General features: G+C 44.6%; 2 protein-coding genes across 7 annotated transcripts; one reads left to right on the forward strand and one right to left on the reverse strand.

Annotated features, from left to right (window-relative positions):
* The first annotated feature begins 1,712 nt into the window (after positions 1–1,712).
* HSBP1L1 (heat shock factor binding protein 1 like 1) lies at positions 1,713–14,667 on the forward strand. Of its 2 annotated transcripts, none has more exons than XM_040264406.1 (4): positions 1,713–1,860; positions 3,718–3,784; positions 4,773–4,866; positions 14,278–14,667. In XM_040264406.1, the coding sequence occupies exons 1-4, from the start codon at positions 1,810–1,812 to the stop codon at positions 14,309–14,311; spliced, it is 246 nt and encodes an 81-aa protein (XP_040120340.1). In that variant the 5' UTR covers positions 1,713–1,809; the 3' UTR covers positions 14,312–14,667. The 2 variants fall into 2 exon arrangements, with proteins under 2 accessions (XP_040120340.1, XP_040120341.1); XM_040264407.1 differs by lacking the exon at positions 14,278–14,667 and adding an exon at positions 7,170–11,185.
* An 82-nt stretch (positions 14,668–14,749) lies between these two features.
* Positions 14,750–25,697, reverse strand: TXNL4A (thioredoxin like 4A). 5 transcript variants are annotated; one of them, XM_040264402.1, is made up of 6 exons: positions 25,526–25,622; positions 24,946–25,113; positions 23,288–23,432; positions 22,807–22,876; positions 18,953–19,056; positions 14,750–15,157 (listed from the first exon to the last, which is right to left on the reverse strand). In XM_040264402.1, the coding sequence occupies exons 5-6, from the start codon at positions 18,994–18,996 to the stop codon at positions 14,986–14,988; spliced, it is 216 nt and encodes a 71-aa protein (XP_040120336.1). In that variant the 5' UTR covers positions 18,997–19,056; positions 22,807–22,876; positions 23,288–23,432; positions 24,946–25,113; positions 25,526–25,622; the 3' UTR covers positions 14,750–14,985. The 5 variants fall into 5 exon arrangements, with proteins under 5 accessions (XP_040120336.1, XP_040120335.1, XP_040120338.1 ...); XM_040264401.1 differs by lacking the exon at positions 23,288–23,432 and having other exon boundaries at positions 25,526–25,643; XM_040264404.1 differs by lacking the exons at positions 23,288–23,432; positions 25,526–25,622 and adding an exon at positions 23,175–23,235 and having other exon boundaries at positions 24,867–25,115.
* Between the last annotated feature and the right edge of the window lie 8 nt (positions 25,698–25,705).

The raw sequence follows: 25,705 nt of genomic DNA on the forward strand, positions 1-25,705 counted from the left end.
AGGTGCTAGATAGAGAATGACAGATCCCATTTCTCCGGTAGAGATTGGATTCTCAGGATTATCAGAGAGTTTCTGAGTAGGTTTCCACTGAACCACAGAGATTACAGTTGAAGAAAGAAAGAAACCCCTTAACTATGATGCAATCTCTCCCCTTCCCACTCCACTTCCTGTCTCTATGGATCTGCCAGTCTGAACCTGTCCTGTGGGTGGACTCTAACCACTCATCCTCTCGTGACTGGCTTCTCACTGAGCATCATGCTTCCCAGGCTCATCCACGCTGTGTCATGGGTCAGGGATTTATTCCTTCTTATGCCTGAATTGTACTCCATCCTGAGGAGGGGCCACATTTTGTTTATCCATTCGTCTGTTGGTGGACATCTGGCTATGTCCACCTGTTGACTATCATTAATAGTCAATAATGCTGCTATAAACTTTTCTATACACGTTTTTGTGTGGATATATGCTGTCTTTTCCCTTGGGCACATACCCAGAGACAGAACTGAGGTTGTCTGGTAACTTTATGTTCAACTTTTTATGGACCTGCCGGACTGGCTGCAACAGGCACCTTCCTACCTGGGTGCGACACAGACTCTGCCACTCCTCGCCCACACCTGTCATTATCCTTTTGATTCACATTACACACAAATGGGGGTGAAGTGGCTGCCCTGGTGGTTTTGATTTGCATTCTCCTGATGAAAGAGGATGTTGGGTTTCTTTGCACGCAAGGCTGTGCTTCAACACACAGCCAGCAGCCAGATGTCACTGTGTGGTCACTCGGCCAAGACCCCTGGGGTGCTGGGGCACCCATACAGACACAGCCCTGCCTGCAGAGAGGTGCAGATGTGTAAACAAAGCAGGTACTTGCCAAGCACAGGGTCCTGGGCCATCACCCATGAAATGCCCCCTGAGCCACGATCCAGACAGGCCTGCAGGACACAGAGGGAGAGAAGGCAGCAGTGACGCCTTCCTTCCAGATCCTCAAAAAATCAGAGCAGAGACTCAAGTGTTGGCCATTCTGCGTTGGTCACAGGACAGGACTAGTCTTTCTTTCTTCTTCTTTTTTTTTTTTGGCCACCCTAGGAGGCTTGTGGGATCTTACTTCCCTGACCAGTGATTGAACCTGGGGCCTTGGCAGTGAGAGCTTGGAGTCCTAATCACTGGACCACCAGGGAAATCCCAGAAAAAAACTATTCTTAATCTTAAAGTTGGGGGCAGAAATGGCAGAGGTTCAGGGAGAAGAGAGTCTCCTGGGTGAAAGATCACCAGGCCCAGGACCTCAGTGGGCTGCGGCCAGACTCCATCCCCGCCCCCGCACCCTCACCCCGCCTCCAGGATCTCCCAGGAGACAGGTGACAACACTGCTTGGTGGAAGGGTGAGTGCCAGGGGCTGGGGAGCTGGGAGGTGTTGTCCCCCGGGCGCAGAGCCTGGGTTTGGGGCGAGGAGAAAGCTCAGGGAGCAGATGGCAGTCGTGGTCACACAACAACGCGGTGGTACCTGACGGCACGGCACCGTGCCTTAGAAACGTGTAAAACAGCAATTTCTATGCTGTGCATTCTCTGCCAGGATGGTCATTAAAAGGTTGTGCTCACTCTGGGCTCTAAAGCAATGAAAATAAACAGTGGAGCTGGGATAGGCCTGTCCGCCGAGATCCCGCCCCGCCCAGGCCGCCACCCGCGCGCCGCTCGGGTCTTGCTCCGCGCGTCCCCGGCCATCGCCGCCGGGAGCCCAGGGCGGCGGAGCGGACCCCGCGGAGCGGCCGGCCGGGGACCAGCTGGCCCGCCTGCAGCCCGGGCCCGCCGGCCGCAGACATGGACGCACGGGGCCCCGGAGCACCCGGAGGGCGCGCGCTGCGGGACGTGGTGAGTGGGGACCCTCCGGCGCCGAGCGCCCCTCCCGGACGGACGCCCCGCGCCCGAGGCTCGACCCCCTCCCCCTCCACCCAGCCCGCAAAGCGCCGCCTCCCCACCTACCCCCAGATGCTTCCCACTTGCAAAGGAGCTGCAGCGCCAGAGATGAGACGGCCCAGGACGGTCGTCTCATTAAGAAGATTTGGTTAGGTGTACACAATTGAATCCACGTTTTTCTGACCAAAAAAAAAAAATCTGATTGACCGCCGGGAAGCAATCCAGACAGAGGGCCTGCTCCACACAGGAAAGCAGAGTCCAGGGGAGACCCGCCTTGGTATTCTCGCCTCTAAAGCGGGGATAACACTGTGTGGGGAGGGAGTGTCCTGGACGGGGTGAGACTTCCACCTGGAGACTCAGGGCAGCCTGAGTATGCCCGCCTTCAGTCACAGGGATGGTGTTCCGGTTTGGCTCCCTAACAGGTTTCTGCAAACCCAGTCCCGCCGAACAAGCACCCAAGAGTGTAGGGGCGGCGTGCACCCACGCGGTGTGCTCTGGGGACCCTAGCAAAACTCCTTAAGAATTCTTTGGGAAGCCGAGGTTAGAGATTTTCTCCTATGCTATCTTCTGAACGTCTGATAGTTTGTTGCTTGTATTTAAATGTCTGATGGCTTTGAGTTAATTGTGGATGGTGTGCGGTAAGGGTCAGGCCTGCTTGTTTAGTTAGTTACCGTCCGGCTGTCACTGTTCCAGTTGGTTGAAGCTGTTGGTTGATTTTCTTTACTCTTTGCATGGGAAAGCCTTCGCACCATGTGAAAAATCAACTAATGGTAGGGTGCAGCCTCTGTGAAAAATAGTACGGGAGGTTCCTAGAACAGTAAAAACAGAATTACCATGTGATCCAGCAAGCCCACCCGGGGCATATATTCAGACAAAACTATAATTTAAAAAGACACATGAGCCCCTATCTTCACAGCATTATTCACAAAAGCCAAAACATGGGAACAACCTAAATATCCATTGACAGATGAATGGATAAAGAAGATGTGGTACATATATGTATGTAATGGAATACTGCTACTGCTAAGTCACTTCAGTCGTGTCCGACTCTGTGCGACCCCATAGACGGCAGCCCAGCAGGCTCCCCCGCTCCCCCGTCCCTGGGATTCTCCAGGCAAGAACACTGGAGTGGGTTGCCATTTCCTTCTCCAAAGCATGAAAGTGAAAAGTGAAAGTGAAGTTGCTCAGTCGTGTCTGACAATTAGCGACCCCATGGACTGCAGCCCACCAGGCTCCTCTGCCCATGGGATTTTCCAGGCAAGAGTACTGGAATACTACTCAGTCATAAAAAAGGAATGAAGTAATGCCATTTGCAGCAACACGGTTGGACCTAGAGATGATCATACTATGTGAAGTAAGTCAGACAAAGACAAACATCATATGATATCACTTTTATGTAAAATCTAAAATAAGACACAGATGAACCTATCTAAAAACAGTCTCATAGACACAGAGAACAGGCTTGTGGTTGCCAAGGGTAGGGGGAGAGATGGGGTTGGCAGATGCAAACCATGACGTTTAGAATGGATAAACAAGGTCCTAATATACAGCACAAGGAACTGTATTCAATATCCTGTGACGAATCATAATGGAAAATAATATGAAAAAAGAATATATGTATAACTGAGTCACTTTGCTGTATAGCAGGGATTGGCATGACATTGTAAATCAACTGTACTTCAATTTAAAAAAAAATTAGCTTCAAACAAGAAATCAACTCATTGTTTATAGGGATGGTTCCCCTTCCATGGTTCTTAGAATGCTCTGCATCACAAGTAAATATATATTCACTTGTCTTGTTCAATTTTTCAGGCAGAAAATCTATTTCAGGAACTTCAAGAACATTTTCAAGCTCTGACGGCAACATTAAACCTCAGAAATATCCTTTTCTGTTTCATAACAAATACTGCAATGCTTTTGGACTGTTGAACTGTTGGGGACTATCTTCTGTTTTCTGCTGTTGGTGGATAATTGCTGACCCGGAGCTTCCTGGTGTTTCCATCTGTGCTTTTACAAAAGATCCTGATGTATTAATTACTACCCGAAGGTAATACTTCCTGCTTGACCAGCAATGCAGGGTGTTTATGTAAGGCAGGGATAAAACACAGGACATACATATAGTACATACTATCCAATGGGCTTTTCCAGCAGGCTTAAATAAATCTGGATAGTCTGCTCAGTAGGGTTTGTACTCCCTCAAACAGTCTGAACCCTGAACATGCACTGGGTAGGTCTCCAACCTAGGGATCTTTATAATGGCTCTCCTGGCTTTGTTTTGCTTTGTAACTTCAGCAGCTGACTATCTGGTTAGATGTGAATTCAATCAAAGTTAGGTAGAATGTTTGTTTCTGGTTTAAGAAAACCCAGAAAAAGGGACACTTGCCCTAAGACTTCCCCAAGTGAAGTCACGTCACACAATTAAACTCCTGCCTTAAAACGCATGGGCATCATTTGCTGAGGGAACCCTTTACTTGCAACTTTTGATCCTGTAGATGAGGCCCAACAGGGTAAAGATGATTCTTGAACATGATAAAAATAAACAATAGGAAATTGTTTTAAACAGAGGTAATTTTCATCATATTTACATGCTGATTAGAGTTTGGTTAAAACACAGTTAAACATACCAGACATGCTCACATCCTAGAATCCATGTGCAAAGAAAGGGAGCCAAGTTCTCAGAACTGGGTGCACAGTGCCAGGACTAACAGCAGCTCCAAGCCCGCGCAGGACACGATTAGTGAGCACGGCCCTGAGGTGTTCATGCCTTCGACTCCCTCCTTTCACGTGCCCCACAGGGCGTTGCCATCAGCCTTTGAGGGGCCGAGCTAGGTGCCCGTGTCCATGTTCTGCTCTCCTTGACCTTGTACTGGAAGAAATGGGGGGTCGCATTGAAGACTTGCAGAAGAACGTGAATGACCTGATGGCCCAAGCTGGGATTGACAGTCTTGCTCAGAAACACAGGTGAGGCCTCCTTAGGGCACTGATGTTCGCCTGCCACATGTCCTCTGCTTTCCTCTTGAACCTTTGCCCCGTATTTGCTCACTAAGGGAACTACTGCTTCTGCACTGCCTGAAAAACCTCCAGGAGTGATTTTCAAAATTCACAAATGCTCTTTTCTAAGTTGAACAGAAACACTCTCTCATTGTTCCTTAAAAAGTGCACATTTAAAGGAAAAACCACTATTTAAATGTGGATTTTATTAAAGTACTTTTCACCCTCATCCCTCAGATTAGCCTTCAATTAAAACACAAGTCGCAATGAGAGATTGGGAATGATGACTAGTGGCTTCTGTTTAAGACAGTACGTTCGTGGAACCATTTAAAAAGACACAGATGCATTAGGCTCCCCCTCTGGTTCATGAGCACTTCCTTAGGGTCCCACTCTACCCCCCAGAATGCAGGCATTTCTTTTCTGGTGGAATTTTGCTTCATCTTTTTTTTTTTTTTTTTACTATTTTATCTTTCACTTTCATTTTATTTTTATTGAAGTTTTTCTTGTATTTGATGTACAATACTATATGCACAGGTGTACATGTAATGTGTACAATGTAGTGATTCACAATTTTTAAAGGTTAAACTCCATTTATAGTTATTATAAAATATTGGCTGTATTTCCCAAGCTACAATGCATCTTTGTAGCTTATGTTATATAATAGTTTGTCCCTCTGAATTCCTTCACTGCCTCTCCCCTGCTCCCCTCTCCCACTCGCTTATTCTCTGCATTTGTGAGTCTGCATATTCACTAGTTTGTTATATTTTTTAGATTTCACACATACAAGTGATGACATATAGTATTTGTCTTTCTCTGTCTGACTTATTTCACTTAGCGTAACGCCCTCCAATTCTATCTATGTGGCTGCCAATGGCAAGTCTTTTTTACGACATGGTATGTATATACCATGTCTTGTTTACCCAGTCATCTCTTGGACACTTGGGTTGCTTCCCTATTTTGGCGACTGTAAATAATGCTGCAGTGATCATCTGGGTGCGCGTATCTTTTCCAATTAGTGTCTTTGTTTTTTTCTGCACTTCTTCTTGAAGATGTAGATAAATGCTTGGCCTTAGGTCTTAGACTGAATGTGTTATCTGTGTAACATACCTGGAGACACGAGCCTTATTTTATTAAGATACTCAAGCATGTTTCACTGACATAATATTCTGCTTCTGTGAGCACGCTCTAATTTTAGCTGAACAGGTAGATGTGGTCGTTTTCCTTGCTTTCATTTCTCTGTCAGTTGTTATCCCAAGTCAGCTGGCAGATCATCTGTGCTTACCCTGCTGAATCAGAGCAAGTTCACCTGTCAGTGACTTATTTATAAATTTCCACATCTGCTGTCCTGGTGGAAAAGATCGCTGGAATCTGTCCTGGACACACGAGCTGCAGGTCTGGGGGCGGGCGCTCCAGCTGCGTCTGCAGGTTACGTGGCTCTACGCAGGTGGGGGGCTGCCTCAGATGGACCCACCTGCCCTGGAACGCTGTCATCCCTGTGGGTGCCGAGCACCATGTTCTCAGGGTGCGCTGCGCCAAGGGGGCCGGCGGCCAGGAACCTGGCCCCTTCTGTCACCACCCAGACGCCAGCGGGCTGTTTTAAGTTTGGTCAGAACACATCATAGGTTAGGCATCAAGTTAAATGGATAAGTAGGTATCAAAACTTCACCTTTTCAACGCACATACAACCATTATCTGAAGCAGCATGAGAGGTCAGCTAATGCCTTGTAAATCAAAGGAAGTACCTGAATAGGTCTAAATCTGTTTGGCTAAATCTGTGCTTGTTGCTTCTGCTGGTCAGGGGTTCCTAACACAGGGCGCTTGCTGTGGATTTCAGGGGATTTGATAAGCACCTTAAACTTGTGTTCCTGCTGTGAGTAGGGGAATCCATGACTCCCAAAATTACTGTTTCACATTCTCCTGGCCCCTTCTCGGGTGCAGCATCTGAACACCTGTCCTGTTGCAGGGAAGCAGGCAGGCAGTTGTTCCAGGAGAATGTCTTCACACTGTTGATGCAAAGTAGTATTCTGCCATTGGAAGAGCAGGCACTGTTTATTTGCCTTAAATTGTGCACCCACACAAGTGTCTGCCTCAAATGAGAATTGTTTAACATTCAGGTTTTCTATATACTGAATTTTTCCTGTATAAAACAGTTCTAGTAATTACAGGAAAGTAAGGTACATTTTTTTGTTGATAGTGTTGGATTCCAATTTATTTCACTGCATATTAACTGATATTTAAATCAATCATTACTTATTTCCATTTTTTTCTTACAGACTTGAAGACAGAACAGTCATTTGAAAATATGAAAAAGTGAAAACTGTACTTTTTGAGTAATAACTATATAACACAAGTTCTTATTTTTAGTATTTAAGAATTCATTTTAGTAAAATAAAATATTAAAAGAACAAAGGCAGGGCAATAAGAATGCAATTAGGCAAGAGATTGACCACTTAACAAAGATGGTTGTAAAATGACAGGACACACCTAACATTTGTGGATCATGGGGGAAAAGAATAAGATATAACAGGTCAATTTTCCCCCAGAATTAAGCTCTATATAGAACTTTCTTAAGAATATCATAAGCAGTTTTCTACAGAAGTTGCTTCTTCAACATCTTCATTCTAGTTCAATAATTCCAGTCACATGATTCTGGGGAAGACTCATGTTCACCTGTCCAGTCCAAGCAGACCCTGATGGTATGTTCTCCAAACCAAAGGAAAACCAGAGAAGCAGCTGATGCAGGAGCTCTGGACTGCTTCCTAGGACACGCTTACCTGCCCTCCCCCGCCGCCCCACGTAGAGGTCGTGACCAAGGAGGTGCACAAAGATTGCACCCATCTTTATCTTATCAGTTAGAGAGGCTTTCAAATAATTGTCAATTCACCTATCTCTGAGCCAAAGTAAAAAAAGCTATGATCACCTAAAACAGGGTTCATTGTAGGCTCTCATTATAAAAAAATAACATTATCCCTGCATATAAAAGAAATCATACTCTTTATACAACTGAGTGACTTCACTTTCACGCACTGGAGAAGGAAATGGCAACCCACTCCAGTGTTCTTGCCTGGAGAATCCCAGAGACGGGGGAGCCTGGTGGGCTGCCGTCTATGGGGTCGCACAAGAGTTGGACACGACTGAAGTGACTTAGCAGCAGCAGCAGCAGCAGACAAAAGTCAAAAGCACTCCTACAATTTAGAATTACACACTATCAATACTTTTTTCTATGCAAGCAATTTTACATAGTTCATCATATTGCTTGTAATTTAATATCCTGTTCTCATAAACACTTTTCCCCTTGTGAAAGTTTCATATACACTTTTGTATGGTTACTAATATTCTATTATGTGGCTGAAATAATTTAACCATCCCCTTAACCATTCTTTGGGGTTGAGATTATTTCTTACTTTCTGGCTAGTATAAATGAGTTTCTTTAATGAGCATTGGCTATCCTCGAATTCTCTGCACATTTCTCTAGGGCCAGAAGTATGACCACAGGCCAACCACATTGAGCAGAATGCATGTAAGAAAGGAAAGGTCATTTTATACCCTCAACAGTAATGCAAACCCAAAGTTTAAACCCAAAGTTTTTAAATTCAGTATTCTTGGTGGTTTAAAATCATATTTCCATTTGATTATATGAAAGATTTCAAAGCATCTTAGGTGTAATTTTAAGTTTAGCAGAAACTAGAGAAAATTACTTGAATTAAAATAAACCAAACAGATTTGCATCTCCATGAATAATATAGAACGTAATTTAAAGTCCAGGATTTTTAATAAGTAAGTAGGAAAGAAAGATTCTGTTTAGTTATTAACTAAAATAAAACATAGACATTGTCAAAAATTTATTAACTTTGCAAAGAAAGTTCTCAGCTGATCCCCTTTTATTGGCTCATTTGGCCATTTAACATATCAATTATTCACTCAAACCACAGATATCTATCTTTAAAGAGATTACTTGGCATTTTTTAATATCATATCTGTTTGAGTATCTTCCTAATACTTTTATGAAGAATTGCTATTTTCTAGCACCCTGTTACATATATTTAGAAAAAATTAGAATGTTTTCATAAGAAAAAGAGGAAAAATAGTAGACAGATTTACATGTACTTAAATACTCTTATTCTAATCTAAATGGGATTAACACCACTTTAGTAGAAAGCAGTTTATTCATTGAATACCTAAGTAAAATGGAATTACTTCAATATAAAATCCTATATTAATGAATCTGTAATTTAAAACTTAACACAAAGTTATGAACTTATGAAAATATAAAGCTTAATAATAGAGTTGAATCTATAAGGCAGAAGTGCTGAAAGTTTTAAATTCTTACATTTCATTCCTTTTTTACAATTGCCTTTATCTATCTCCATAGATTTTTAACTCTCTCCCCAAATCTCCTTTCAGCACCCCCGCCCAAGCTTTTTGGAAGTAAATTCCATCACCTCACACCTCCTTCCTTAGCAGAGCCTCTCCGCAGCTGCTAGCTCCCCTCAACCACACCATATTTCCAGCCCCAGGGCCTCGTCCCACCACAGGGCCTGGTTCTGAGGTTCCTTCTGGACCGGAGTTACACACACACACAGACACACATCCAAGCCAGTCAGCACTTTCTGTGTCTGATCTCAGCTTGAACACGGTCTCCTAGAGGTCCTTTCCCTGAATGCCTGTCTGGGTCTGATGTCCTTCATGTGGTCTCTGGCTGCCACAGTTGTCATTTCACTTCTTTGTAATCATTTGAGTCTCCTCCACAAGGCAGCAACCAGTTTGATTTTGTTCACCTCAGCTGCTCAGGGCTGGCACCAGCCCTGGGACCCACGAGCTACTCAAACTTTTTTTTTTAAACTATTGAATGAATTTTGAGAGTTTCTAAATACTTTGCAATCTTTTCTATGATGCTTTTTGCCCACAGAGATGTGTGAGAGCTTGATCACTTTTTGACAAGAAAACCAGAGGCCAGAGGGAAGACTGGGGACAACAGCACTGACTGTAGACGGGGGTGGTATGGGGAGGCAGCGCTGAGCTCCTGAGGGCACCGCGAGTGTTCTTTGTAAAACATTGACGAAAAATGTAAAAATGCCAAAAAGAGTGCTAGGATCAGTTGCATTTAAAAATAATGTAGGAAAACTCTTCAAAATGATACCCACCTAAAGCAAGTCAAGGTCCCAGGCTGATCTTCAAGACCTCATATAGTCACAAGAAGTCTGAGGAGGTCTCGAATATACTCCCTGAGTTTTAACTAAGCAACCCACGAAACCAAACTTTGAGTGTGGTTCTCGGAAACATCAGTAGTGCGATTTTCTAGGAGAGTTGTAGACAGTAGATGCTTTGATTCTGTTGGTGCCCGAGCTCTTTATCTCTTACCGGCTCGGCACAGACAGAACTGGGTAGTCTAGCCTATGGACACTTGGATGCCTACATAGCTGTTTGTTGTACTGTTTCAGATCTTTGTTGTGAATGTCTTAAAACTATGTAAATAGCATCATAACCCAGTATCCTTCTGTACTTAGTTTTCCATTCAGTGGTTTGAGATTTGCCTGTGTTAATATGTATAGGTCTAGATCAATGTCACTAACTGCAATATAATAGTCCTTTGACTATTTGTCGTTTGTTTCCAAATAATGCTGCAATAAACTCTGCAGAGACATCACTTTGCCAGCAAAGGTCTGTCTAGTCAAAGCTATGGTTTTTCAGTAGTCATGTATGGATGTGAGAGTTGGGCAATAAAGAAAGCTAAGCACTGAAGAATTGATGCTTTTGAATTGTGGTGTTGGAGAAGACTCTTGAGAGTCCCTTGGACTGCAAGATCAAACCAGTCAATCCTAAAGGAAATCAGTCCTGAATATTCATTGGAAGGACTGATGCTGAAGCTGAAACTTCAATACTTTGACCACCTGATGCGAAGAATTGACTCAGGGGAAAAAGACCCTGATGCTGGGAAAGATTGAGGGCAGGAGAAGGGGACGACAGAGGATGAGATGGTTGGATGGCATCCCCGACTTGATGGACATGAGTTGGAGCAAGCTCCAGGAGTTGGTGATGGACAGGGAAGACTGGCGTGTTGCAGTCCATGGGGTCACAAAGAGTCGGACACAACTGAGCAACTGAACTGAACTGAATGCTGCAATACTCTTTCATGTCTCCTGTGTGTGTGCTTGTCTCTCTCGTTTACCTGACTGCTTATTCTATTACTGAATATATTCTGTACCTGCTAGGTTGGTTGCCTCTGTGTCAGCTGCCTTGTCTAATTGGTGGACTTTGCAATAAAACTCATCCTGGGAAGAATGGGAAACAGAAATCTCTTTGTGCCCAGACAACCGGGGGGTATCATCACCTTTCTCTACTAGTTCATTTCAACTTGAAAAAAGCCACATGCACAGCAATGAGGCAAGGTTTGATAGCCCTACAGATCTAGGTTTCAAATTAATGTCCTCTGCAATTAGTTGTGGTGGTGGTTTAGGCACTAAGTCGTGTTTGACTCTTGGGACCCCATGTACTGTAGCCCACCAGGCTCCTCTGTCCATAGAATTTTCCAGGCAAGAACACTAGAGTGGGTGAAAATGAAAGTGAAAGTCACTCAGTTGTGTCCAACTCTTTGCGACCCCATGGACTGTATAGTCCATGGAATTCTCCAGGCCAGAATAATGGAGCGGGTAACCTTTCCCTTCTCCAGGGGATCTTCCTGATCCAGGAATTGAACTGGGGTCTCCTGCGTTGCAGGAGGACTCTTTACCAACTGAACTGGGGTGGGTAGGTAGCCATTTCCTTCTCCAAGGGATCCTCCAACCCAGGTATCGAACCTGGGCCTCCTGCACTGCAGGCAGATTCTTTACTGACTGAACCACCAGGAAAGTCCAATTAGTTGTAACTATGGGCAACTACAGTTTAGTTTTCCTCTCTGTAAACTATCTACCTGGCAGGTGCTTGGAAGGATTTGAGAAATGACTTATAAGTTACTTGGTTAAGGGTGAGGTAGATGGTAATAAGATAAGCTTAGTATTACAGTTAATAAGCTTTTTACAATAAGATATAAACAGAGAATAAAGAGGCCAAATCATAATTCAGTTTATACTTACAAAGCACCAGTGAAAAGATAATTTTTAAAGTCAAATGTGAAGTTATTACAACTTGTAAATAAAACAAATTTCCAATAAATTTACAAATGTGAAGTACGATTTTTTTTTGTTAATAAAGCTTTATCAATGAGAGAGAATTCATATGCCATGCAATTCATCCAACTAAAGCATACAATTCAGTGATTTTTCATATATTCACAGATATGTATAACCACAATTCTGCAAGATTTCCATCATCTTAAGAAGAAATCCTGTACCCATCAGCTGTCACTGCCCAATTTCCCCATCCTCCAGTCTTAAGCAAACACTAATTAGCTGTCTCTATGGATTTGCCCATTCTAGACAACTCCTATAAATGGGATCACACACGACACAATAACTAGTTTCTTCTACTTATGTTAATGTTTTCCAAGTTTGGAGGCGGCATCAGTACTCCATTCCCTCTTATGGCCGACTGCTAGTCCACTGCACGGATATAGCGCACTGTTCGACCCACTGGGGAGCTGACGGATGTCTGAGCTGCCTGTCTTTGCCTCTTATGAAAAATGCTGCCATAAAAATTTGTGTCCAAATTTCTGTGTGGACATACATGTTTGAATCTCTGAGATATACACCTAGGAGTGACTCTGATGGGCCAGATGGCAATTCCATGCCGTGTTTTTGAGGAATTCTGCCACACTGGTTTCCCCAGCGACTGCACCACTGTCCCTTCCCATCAGCAGTGCATGTCATCCCGCTTCTCACATCCTTGTCAGCACTTGTAGTAACGGACTCTTGAATCTGTTCACGCCCATTCTCATGGGTGTCAAGTGGTATCTCCTGGTGACCGATGACGGTGAGCATCTTTTCAGGTAATTACTGGCTAATGGTCTTGCTTGAATAAATGTCAGAAGTATACTATCAAATGTCTTTCATATGCCAGGTACTTGGGATCACATTTTTTTTCTTTAGCATCTCATATGATACGGTATTATACTATTTTGGGGAAAATTAAAACTGGAGACGTTAAACTGCATATTTGCATTTGAGATTTATGTCCATTTTTTAATTTTTAAAAAATATTTATTTGGCTGTACTGGGATCTTTAGTTAACGGCATACAAATTCTTAGATGCAGCATGTGGGATCTAGTTCCCTGACCAGGGATCAAATCTGAGCCCCCTGCATTGGGAGTGCAGAGTCTTAATCTCCAGATCACCAGGGAAGTTCCTATCAATTCAGTTTAGTCCAGTTACTCACTTGTGTCCGACTCTTTGCGACCTCACGGACTGCAGCACACCAGGCCTCCCTGTCCATCACCAGCTCCCGGAGTTTACTCAAACTCATGTCCATTGAGTCAGTGATGCCATCCAAGCCTCTCATCCTCTGTCTTCCCCTTCTCCTCCCACCTTCAATCTTTCCCAGCATCAGAGTCTTTTCCAATGAGTCTGTTCTTTGCATCAGGTGGCCAAAGTATTGAAGTTTCAGCTTCAGCATCAGTCCTTCCAATGAATATTCAGGACAGATTTCCTTTAGGATGTACTGGTTGGATCTCCTTGCAGTCCAAGGGACTCTCGACTCTTCTCCAATACCATAGTTCAAAAGCATCAATTCTTCTGCGCTCAGCTTTCTTTATAGTCCAACTCTCACATCCATAGATGACTGGAAAAACCATGGCCTTGACTAGACGGACCTTTGTTGGCAAAGTAATGTTGGCAAAAAAGTCCCTATATCCGTTTCTAAAAGCACATACTGGTGTGTGTGTGGCTTTTTAAAAATTTCATTATTTGGTAAGTACACTCATGTTTTTTCAACAATGAGTCAATCTGATGAGGCAGTGAGCCTTTTCACAGCAGAGGGCCCCCAGGGAATGCTGTGACTGATCTGAGTACAACAGGTGTCAGACAGCAGACGCTACCATCCTCTTCACACGGGAGAGCACTTGCCCAAGATCCTCAGTAAGTGACGGAGGATGGCTGTGAAGCCAGGTGTGGGCTCCAGGTATGCTCCCCAGTTCCCTGTGCTCCTCCCAGCCGGGCGTCCACTCTTGACTTCGTAGTCTGTGTGCACTGAGATGTGCCCGGGAAGATCCCAACTAACAAATGCTGCTGGGCTAAGCGATATAGGAGAGGAACTTGAGATTGTGATGAGGAAAGTAGCTACACGGATTGAAGGGTCTGGTTTCCACATAACATACAGTATATGTACGCACATTAGATTTGATCTTAGGAAGTATAACAGTCAGCTCTTAGTCTAAAGGGAAGACTGCAAAAATCATTATTTTATGGTACTGTTTTTATAACCAGAGAAAAATGTAATTTTTCATTAAGGGTGTTCCTGAACTCAAGCCTTTGGTTTTATTGAGGGTTCAGCTGTGTCCCTGACAATTCCTGCGCTGGAAGTCCTCACCCCTGGACGTCAGAATGTGTCCTTGTGGAGATGGGGCTGTTGCAGATGTCATGAGTGGAGATGGTTGTGCTGGAGGAGAGCGGCCCTCACCCAGTGGGACATCTGAACAGACATGCGTACAGGGAGAACACTGCGTAGGATGAAGCCTGGGACTGCAGTGAAGCATCACCAGCCAAGGGGCAGTTAAGATGCCAGAAACCACCAGAGCCAGGAGAGGGGTGGGAACAGACTCCCCGTCAGGCCCCAGAGGACCAGCCTGACAGCTGGATCTGACTCCAGCCTCTGGCACCATGGGACACACTGAGCCTCACTGAATGGTAAAGAGTCAGTTCTTGACTACCAAAATCATTAATCTATACACTAAGTTTCTTAGTAAATAAATAATTTTGACCATCCCCATCACTGTGTATTTTATTTATTTCAGTTAGATATTTACAGATATTTGCTGATACAAAAATACAGTGACCAGGCAGACTGAAAGGCGAGGCAATGCCACCCACACTGCAAAACCCTCCAGCTCCTTAAACTCCATGTACTTTGCCAAAGGCTTTCTCAAAGGCTTTGAATAGTTGAAAACACTTCCCCATGAGAACACGCCCAGGGCACCATGCGCACCGGGTGGGCCGGGCTCAGTATCTGTACTTGGTGGAGTAGTCCTTTGGTGACACGACCAGCCCGCGGCCCTTGCGCGCCCCCCGGTACACCGTCTCGATGATGTCGATCATCTCCTGCTTATCCTCCATGGCCCAGTTGATCTTGTTGTTGTTGCCGGTGCCCAGGTCAATCATGATGTGCTTGTTCCTGTAAGAGGGAGGGGTCAGTGCTCACAAGAATCCCTCTGAAAAAGAACCACACGGAAACATGCCTTGCATCCCCACCTCCATGACAGGCTCTTGTCAAACATCAGCACAATCAAGAGGACCCACCACGGTTCAGAAGAAGACTAGAAACCATCTAAACACTGTTAAGAAAGACACATGTTCCTTCTGTGTGCTCTGTAATTCCTTAGGACAAATCACCTACAGGGCAAACAAGGGTCGAAGGACACAGCCTCAGTCACCTGGTAAGCCAAACAGTTTTCCAGGGGGTTGTAGTAACTTACCTGAAAAAGCAATGTGTGAGTTTTTCATGGTGTTCTTATGAACGCTTAGTGTAAATGTTACTGAAAGTCCTATTGACTGTGAAATGAATGACATTTTGCATTTCTCGATTCTCCATAGATGGCTCTTTCAAGAAGCTACTTTTTAAAATGAATTTATATGTGCACTTCATAAAATAAAGATATTAACCCTTGTTGTACAAGCTGTACTAATGGTTATCGATTTAACTTTCTGTTTCTGAGAGGCTATGGGTCTGGCTGCCAGCTGTTGTTTCCTGTCGTGGGCTCCACCTGGGGCTGCAGAGAGGTCTCCTTCCAGTCAGAGCGAGCTTCCAGGAGGCAAACTGGACGTCACTCTCCTGCTGCAAAAACTCGCTTCCAGGAGTCACACCGGCCCAGGAATCCGGGCATCTGGGCCTGGCCCTGCCCTCCCTTCCACACCTGCCACTCCCCACCCCGACCTGTGACGCCCATGTCTTTGCAGGTCCCCAGATATGTGGGCCGTTCTGCCCTGTGCCCCTGCCGGGCTCACGCTGAACTTACTCAGCAACCTCTACACACTCCCTGCTGCCCGATGACAATCAGTATTTGTGCCTCTGCAAATACCTGCTGCAATATTGTGACAAAGGAAAAACACACATGTGGTTACTCAAAAGACATACTCTCCTATGAATTTGGTTTTATCCATAGTTCCTGGCTCAATACTGCCAAAACCTTTGGAATTGTCTGCAGTAAGAGTGATGGGATATTTGGACTCTGGTCCTCAGTTCCTGAAGACACTTCACGGCCATAAAGCTGAAATGGGTGCCTTGCTATTCCTAGGCACCTCTTCCATTACAAGGGAGTTCATGTTAACGAAGGCCACTTCTAGATCCTATGACTGCCTGTGGGTGAGGGGAAGCCCCTCCCACCGGCACGCACACGTGCTGTCGCCTGTCACTTCTCCCTGGTTTCCGGTGCTGTCTGCTCTGCTGTTGCAATCAGAGGATGTTCTGTGACAGCAGCCACCCTGTCTGATCTGATTCATGTCCCAGCATAGACATAAAACTGAGCAAGACTCTATATGTGCACATATCTGGTGAATAAATTAACTAAAATTGTTACTACTTGTCTTAGAATTCTGGGTTGCAGGAACAGCAGAAGGCTTTGTCTCCTTTTCTGAGTGCAGCATCAGTTCTAAAATATCAAAATACACACCCAGCCCCAGCACTACTCAACCTCTTTCCCCAGCAAGGCATCTCCTGCCCCTCAAGGCTGGTCATACACAGTGGAAGGCAGGATCCAAGATGGGAGGACTTTGGGAGAATTCTGAGGGGCAGACAGAAAAGACCCAGACTGCCTTCAACAGCCTGTCAGTAGGAACATGGGCTGGGAGGAGGTGGGGATGCGTCATAGGGAGCAGAGGATGTCTGCGACACTCCAAAGTGACGGACACAGATACCAGCTGAGGACACCTAAGTGTCCAGAAGGCGCTGTCGAGTTTCGTGCTGCTTACAGTAAAACGAGAAGAGAGACAAACTGGCGTAAGATCTGTTAACCAGAAAAATTTCTCGGCCTCTCCAGATAGCAGAAGGTGCTGAAATCTAGAAACGGCTGCTCAACTCTTGACAAAGAGGCCATACAACCTTCTGCAGAAACTTAGGAAAGACCTAAAGTCAGAGTGTCCAGTCACAGGACAGGCTCTTCCCTGAAAAGGAAAAGGCTGTTGGGCAGAGGGCACCCCAGAGCCCAGGACAGGAACCCTACTTGCTCAGGCTGAAAGGGAAGAGCATGCAGTGAGAAGAGCTGACACAACCCCAAAATGCTGCTGGCAGGAAGCAGTTGAAAAATGAACCAGCTGCAAACACCCTTCATGAAAAGGCAAAAAATAAAAACCTGCATTGGGCCAGGAGGACGACCCAGTGCTGCACCAGAGCTCCTCCTCCCCAGGCCCCTCCTCCCCATCTTCCCTCCTTGTGAGCCCAGAAGACTGTTTCTCAGGACTGTCCACACTGCGTCCTGGAGGAGGGGCCACAGATAAGGAGCAACCTCCAAAGCTGGCCAGAGAAGCGTCATCCACACCCGATTCTGCAACGGGAGCCGAGGGTGGGGGCCGCGGCAGGGGCATGAAGCTCTGCAGCCAGGGTGGGCCTGGCCTAGCACGCTGCAGTGCACAGAACCCTAAAAAGAGCCCCTACCTCCCACCTGAACCCCCGGAACTGGGCTGCAACGCAACCACGCCCATCATCTGGTACCTGATACCGCACAGTGGGGTCTGCAGCTGTTCCCATGGTTACTCATCGGTTGATTTCAAAATAAGGGGATTCTCCTGGATTAAGGGGTTCATCTAATCCAATCACACATGCCCTCTGAAAGCAGAACAGGATGCTGGAGCAGCTTATGAAAAGAACTCAACTCATTGTTCAGGGTTTCAAAGACAGAGGAGCCTCTAGGAGCAGAGAGGGTCCCAGCAGAAACAGACCTCAGACCTGTGACCACTGGAAACTGGATCCAACCAATAGCGCCCCCTGAGCCAAGTGGATTCTTCCCTGACCGACAGCCTAGATGGGAGCCTGCCCGTGACTCTGGCCTTCGGAGACCTCACGTCAGAACCCTGAGCCTGCCTGGACTCTGACCTACAGACCACCAAGTTTGTTACACAGAACAGAGAGTGAGTATACACCCTGCACACCCCAGCCAGACTTCCTCACTCACTAGGAAGCTCTGCCTCTAGAGCTGGCCTAGTGTTTATATTACTACTTACTAACTTCTGGAGTAACATAAGAAATTCTGACAGGCAAGTAAAAACAGTGTCATATGGTGATTTCTTTCCAAATTAAACCTCCACAACAGAAATTTTTTTTCTACTCATGCTGTTACTTAACTTTATTACAGAAATAGCAAAAACCGTGTTTATATCTAACCAGTAGCTACTCTGCATTCTCTTTTAATGCAAAGTTTGTATATCATAGGTGTAAATTCATTCAAGGTGATCAGGGAGATTCTATTACTTGAGCCAATGATATGGACTAGGGTCCACAAAAGAATTTTTTAGCTGATAAAAGATCTTTTTATAAGATGTTGTATTTATAAGCAAACTAAGGAAGTACAGGTTTCCCTCTTGGATATCACAAAAGGATGCTAAACAGTCAGTAATATATTTAAAAACTGAGTTACTGTAAACACATCTTTCAATTTAAAAAGTGAGTTACTGTAAACATATTTTTCATCAACAGATTAAAGGTATCTTAAATGTCAGTAAGAATGTCCTCCATTTAATTACACTTCACCTAGGATCCTGGGCAGTTATTTCAAAAGGGTAATTTGTTACTGAGTAAATGGTAAAACTGGAATTGTTACTTTGAAAATTATTTAAAAGATCACATTGATTGCCTGGTGATACAAACTGTATTACGATATGACCACATTACGACTTCCTTCTAAAGATATCTTGATTGCATTAAATGCCCAGACCATCTTTTCAATTTAAATAACAACTTTAAGATAAGTGAACATACCTGAAGAAAAACATGACAGTACACGGATCATATAACTCATACATTTTGTTGAAGTCAGGTACTTCTGTAATATCCACAAGATAAATAACTGCAAAATTTTTAACCTAAAAGTAAAGGAGATTGGGGGGGGGGGGAGAATTGAAATAACAAATCAACTTTTTTTCTGTAAAAGCACATTAAAAAACAAAGAGAATCTGTATATAACAGGACAATTTTCAAACTAGCTCTGCAACAGGTTTTCCCAGGAGAGTTGCCATGTGGCCATCACTTCACTAGCATCACAGTCCTGAGCAACTGTCCATTAGCATGCTTAACATTTTCCAGACAGCAAGTTATGAGAGTCCTGCAGGAAAAGTCCACACACATCATTCATGCTGCTCCAGTAAAATGCTACATGAACTTTTACAAACATTTAATTGTATGTAGCAAACAAATGCTTTAAAATATGCCCCTGGAATTCAGCCACACATTCCCCTCTAACTTAGGTCCGGACACCTGCACATACTAAGGGCCTAACAACTCAAATCATATTGTAGGTAACAAATATTCTTTAATTTCTTCCTTAATTGCAGGTCCATCACAGAACATTTAGAAAACCCAGAAAACCATAAATAAAATTACATCCAATCCCAACATCCAGAGTTAATTGCTGAGCACATATTTTTACTATATTCTTTCCCACTTTTTCTGGTCTATATGTTTATGCTGTTCTAATAAAATGTGATCATATGGTGATCACACTACAATATTTTGTATCTCACTTTAATTATGAGTGTCCTCATATAAACTGTATACTGTATATAAGAAAGCAATCAAAACAAAACTTTATGGCTACTTAACATTCATCAAATGGCTATGCCATTATTTTACCATTCTGTTATTTAAAAAAATTTTTCATGAATATAAATAAAATTTCATTAATATCAATTATTCACATATGAACATTATTACCCTCAAATTTATATACATATTTCATTATTTCTTAAGGATAAACACCTAAAATAGAATCTTCAGAATAAAGGACATGACATTTTGAATGCTCCTTATGATTTCTGTCTCAGTGCCTTTTAGAAAGCTTTTATCAACTTAAAATACTGTGGGTTGAATTATGTATGTCCTTTTACCCCAACAAGAAAACAAAGCGAACCCCTGAGCCCTCGTTCTCAGAAGGTGGCCTGACCTGGGAACAAGGTGCCTGCAGAGCTCATCAGTGAAGGTCAAAAGAGGTCATACTGGAGTCTGAGCTGTGATCCAACCCGGCTGGTTGAAACAAGCCAAGGGAGAACACAAACACGCCAACTGAACCCAGAGGGCTAGGGAAGGCACCCAGAAGTCAGGGAGTACCCCAGGAGGGGAGACCCCAGGAGGGGAGACACCAGGGTGGGGAGAACAGCAGGGACTTTCCCGAGGGAGCATGTCCTGCTGACACACCAGCCTCGGACTTCTGACCCTCAAGCTGTGAGACAACACATTTCTCTTGTTTTAATCTGCCCAATTTGTGATGCTTTGTTACGGCAGCCCCAGGAACTGCACAGAAAATGCACATTTCTTCCTCCAAACTAACTCTAAAAACCTGACTGTAATTTACCAGTGAAATAGCATGGGATATGGTTTAATACTACAGTACAAAAACTGAGAGATTAAATGGTACAAGATGACAGAATACTGGTAATTGCGACAAGTATTAAGTATTAGGTATTAAGTCCACTATGCTCTACTCTCTATTGGGAATAGTAAGAAATATTGACTATGGACATTAAACCACCACCTTCCACAAAAAGGAAGGAAGGAAGTTTACATTCACGAGCACCCCTTTTGCTGACAGATGTCAGTGCCGAGGTAGGAGAAGAAAAGCAGTCTCTCCGAGCCTCTCCCACATCCCCTCTTCCTGGTGAATGGAGAGAACACACCTGCAGAAGGCAGAGAGCGAGCTGAGCCCCACGTGGTCACAAGCACACACAGACGGAGGACTGCTGAGAGCAGCCACTCGCTCCGCTGCACGACTGCCTCCTGGCAAAAGTTACCCTCTGGTTTATAAGCTCTGGTGGCTGTGGTTTAGTTGCTAAGTCGTGTCCGACCCTTGCAACCCCAAGGACCATAGCCTGCCAGGCTCCTCTGTCCATGGGATTCTCCAGGCAAGAATACTGGAGTGGGTTGCCACTTCCTTCTCCAGGGGATCTTCCTGACCCAGGAAACAGACCTAGGTTTCCTGCCTTTCATAAGTCCTGCCTGCATCTAGTTTTACTAAGCAGAGATGTTTTACTTCTTCTCTCATTAAAAAAAAAAAAAAAAATACTACAATGTAAAAGTTAGGTATTAACATCACAGTATAACCAAACACACAGACACACACACACGCATAGCTTCCTAAAGCATAAAATGACAACTCAATGACAACTCATTCACGCTGTGAATGTTGGTTTTTATGTTGAGACCCTTAAAAAAGGTCTTATTTTCTTTAGCCTCCAATGATGAGTAAGGAAACCGTAGCTCATTCAGAAGTCAAAAAACAAATGACACTACTGGCCTTCATCATCTCTTCCTTCCACATAAATCCCATCACGACAGACGTGAAGCCTCACAAGGCTGGGAACCACATCTGCTGTCTTTTTCTGGTGGTCCTCGAGCCAACCAGGATCTGACATACCCGGGGCACCAGTAAATATCACTAGCTGAATGAATGAACTTCAAAAATACACATATATTTCAAAACTCAGAAAATGTTTCATTGTCACTATGGACTTAATCACATAATCCTGAGTTCAAACAGACCTGCCTTAAAAGATAGTCTGTTCTTCCTAGAGGAGGTGACCTCACAGGTCCTCTAGCCCTGCAGCACCAGCTGGCCTCTCTCTCACACAGTGACAGTGCAGTTCCACAGTCCTGCATGCCACTCAATGCCACTCACGCATGTCACCAAGACCGAAGGCTGTCAGTGTTGCCTTCCACCTTCTCTATGAAGCTCCTCCATTAGCTAAGAACCCACCTAAAATTCTGGACAAATGTTTTTGACTGTCAATTGGTACCAGGTATTTTTGAAGTATCAATTTTTACATTTTTAGATAGTTCCTTTCAAAGCCATCAAAAAACTGCATGATAACTTCCTTTTCTCAAACTATTATTTGCTCTGATTGGTTACTGGTTCCTATGAGATTTCTCAATTGAGCATAAATTTCTGCAGATTCAACCTACTTTATGACATGTTTAAGAAAGAGCCCCGGCAGTCATTCCTAAATAATTCCACGAATACATTTACCTTATATACAAATTAGAAGGTCTGACTATGAGATAGTATCACTGAGGTTTTGCATATTTTAAATTCTACTTGTATGAACTCTTTAAACATACAAGAATTAAACATCCCATTTATTCTTACACATAATGGGACTTGGTCACAGTGCTAGCAAAGTACACTCCCCTAAAATGGCAAGACAAAAATAGTCTTACCTTGAAGGTGTGCATAAAATCACCCACTAATCAGAAAACTTAATTTTTTAAATATTTATTTTTATTTATTTTGCTGCACCATGTCTTAGTTGTGGCACGTGGGATCTTTAGTTGTGGCACATGGGAGCTAGTTCCCTGACCAGGGATTGAATCTGGGCCCCCTGCTTTGGGAGCCTGGGGTTGGGGTCACTGGACCACAGGGAAGTCCTGGAAACTTTATTTTGATAATAATTCTACCAAACTGCAGATGTCTGTAAAATCTTTCAGCGTATCTCTATGTTTTCAGTACAGCTCAAAACTAATCCAGCATGAGGTGGGGTTGGAGCTGCTGAAGCAGTGAATCAATAAAACACATTCCAGGAGAACAGTATAATCAAGTCCAGCCTCAATGTTGGAATTTTACTCACTTTAAAACAGCTGGGGTATCCAAACAGAGCTCGTAACAAGATGAGGAAGATCTCCCATTATCTGCCATTTCTGCAGAGGGAGATAGACAGTTAAATTGTTCTTTATACTAAAACCTTAAATTTCAAAAATTCCTGTTGAACGTCCCCAAAAAGGGCTTCCAAAATTATAAACTCATATTCTGCCCTTATACGAAGCAGAAAATAGAACATTAACAGTTTTGTAGCGCATTTCAAGTTTGCATTTTTAAAGACTATACTATTACATAGTATTAGAAGTTTATTAAAATAGAAATCTGGATAGAAGAAAAAGAATAACTTAAAAGACTAGAGAAAAATACTCCAAGTGAGCCCAATTAAACTGTTCTTACCAACAGGTTCCATTCCAAAAAGAGCCACCTGCTAGCAGTACAGCAATCTGGTCTCTGACTGCTACATAGGGATTAGAAAAGAACAATTCTGGTAAAAGTCCCTAAAAACTTACACTGACACAAAATCTGTCTCCTAGCTAAGAGTATCTTGCTGAGTTTTGCTCAGATATGAACAGCAAACAACCCTCACGCCTCTGCCATCCTAGCCTCGTGCTGAGGGCCACGGGGTCTGGACATCCCCTGATGCTTACGCACCACCTGCAAGGCAGAACCCAGAACACACACCTAAGTTATGTCAGTGTCCACACAGCAGTGATTCAATTACTGAAACAGGGTCTTCATCCATCATCACTGACTTCTGCAGTCTCTGCCCTTGACCACTGCGGCTCAAGTCATGGGGAAATGACTTCTGGGCACCACCTCACTCCTGACCTCTGACCTGACAAGGAGGACCCAACTGGCAGAACCCTGCTCTCCTGAGTTCCCCAGGCATCTCTTCAAGCTCCCTCAACGCCTTTCCGTCCAAGAGGAAGAGGAGGGTAAGGTTATCACCACAGACTCCTGCTCTGACTCAGATCTCATTGAAGGGATTCAGAATTCCTGGGGGAGCTTTTGGACCTCATCTCAGATCTCCAGAATCAGACTCTCTGAGATGCACTTTCGGTGACAGACACAGAAGGATGGTCCCCAATGTTCAGAGTGCCATCACCCCTACCTCACTCTGCCTGTCCTACCAAAGAGGAGACAGTGAAAATTACTGATGGCAGGTCAGACTACTTTTCAATTCCTAAATACAAACTATATCCTTACACCTGTTACTCTTTACTCAAAGGAGTTATTTTAATCCAGCCCATATTAGCATATCTTACTCATGTGAAATAAATGATGGCTTCAATGTTTCCCTTATTTTTATACTCTTTAATAAAATGAATAACCTCTCAAATTAACATTGAATATTAAACTTTTTATTAATACCCTAATATTTTTGCCTCTTGCCCTATTACTACAATTGAAAAATTTAAATCAAATTTACCTTAAAATACCCATGAGACAATTACAGAAAAAGAATTAAGCCCTAGTTACTCAACAGTGCCCTACAATTGCTCTTTATTGTCAGCAAACGGCCACAGACAACCCCCTGTACTAAATTTAAGGATTAGGAAAACCAGTTCTAACATTACAGTTCTACTTTTTCCCAATGTTTCCTACATTGGAATCACTCTAAGCTATAAATCAAGTCACTTACAAAGAGCACCCTGGGGTAAAGAAGGGACTCAAAGCAAAAGAAGGGAATTTACTATGTAGTTACCATAGATGTTCTGCTCAATACATACAACAAATAAACACGGTACCAAAAAAAATGTCAAGTTTTTTAAACTAAGCCATTCAAAGTAAGCTCCTACACTCAGCCAAATGCTGCAAACGTGTTTTGCTCTTGGCACTATAGATGTAAATTTTTGAAAACACCTATGAGTTAAAAATCCCTATAAATTAATAAGAATCACTTCTTCAGGGAGAGACATCATCAACCTCTTAAAAATTTGAGAATCTATGGAAACTTCTGCCAGTAAGGATATAAGCTGTCTGACCAATTTCAAGGAGCCCATCCTCATACCCCAAGGTATGTCTGTACTTCTGTGAATCCTACTGCTTCTCTTTAACCGGTGAACTGGCTGTACTTTTAATTCTTACCGGCAAAACAACAGCAATCCAACAGGATGCAAACACCAAACCCGGCGGCAGGACGTGACGGGAGGTGTGGCTGCTTTACCTTTTCAGCAATGCTGTACAGAACCTCATCCATCTTCATGCAGGTAGGGTCCCAGTCGTGCCCAAATCGAATGACGACCACGCGGTCTTCTTCCGAAAGGATGGCCTGATCCACCTGCCAGCCATTGTGCAGGTGCGGGAGCATGTACGACATCTCGAGCCGACGGGTCTGCGGGGGCGTGGGCGGAGATCACCGGCCAGCTCCTCCCAGCTCCCCCATGGCACACCCACGGGGCCCCCCGCCCCACGGAGCCTCACCACGGAGCCCCCCACGGGGTGTCACCCTGCGGGGGCCCCACCCCACAGAGCCTCACCACGGGGCCCCCACCCCACGGGGCCTCACCACGGAGCCCACGGAGCCTCACCACGGAGCCCCCGGCTCACGGGGGCTCACCCCGAGGGGCAGTCGATGCGCCGCCGGCAGGGCCAGGCCCGCGCCTACCAAGTTCCGACCCCGATCCCGCCACAGGAACGCCTCTGCCCCGCCCCCGGCCAAGAAACCAAGGCGAGGGGACCCCTGGAATCGCACACCCGCGCATCACTCGCCGTCCCCTCCCCGCCGTCTCCAGCCGCGCACGCACCTCTGCCCACACCGGGCCCTCCCGCTCAGCAGTCCTTCCGGGCGCGGAGCGCTCCCACAGGGCGTGTGCGCCGGCGAGTGAGCCCGCCCGCCCACAGAGCGTGAGCGCCGGCGAGTGCGTGCGCGCGCCCGCCCATAGAACGTGAGCGCCGGCGAGTGCGTGCGCGCGCCCGCAGAGCGT

Source organism: Oryx dammah, unplaced genomic scaffold (genome assembly GCF_014754425.2).
Source record: "Oryx dammah isolate SB20612 unplaced genomic scaffold, SCBI_Odam_1.1 HiC_scaffold_22, whole genome shotgun sequence".
In the NCBI taxonomy this organism is placed as follows: Eukaryota; Metazoa; Chordata; class Mammalia; order Artiodactyla; family Bovidae; genus Oryx; species Oryx dammah.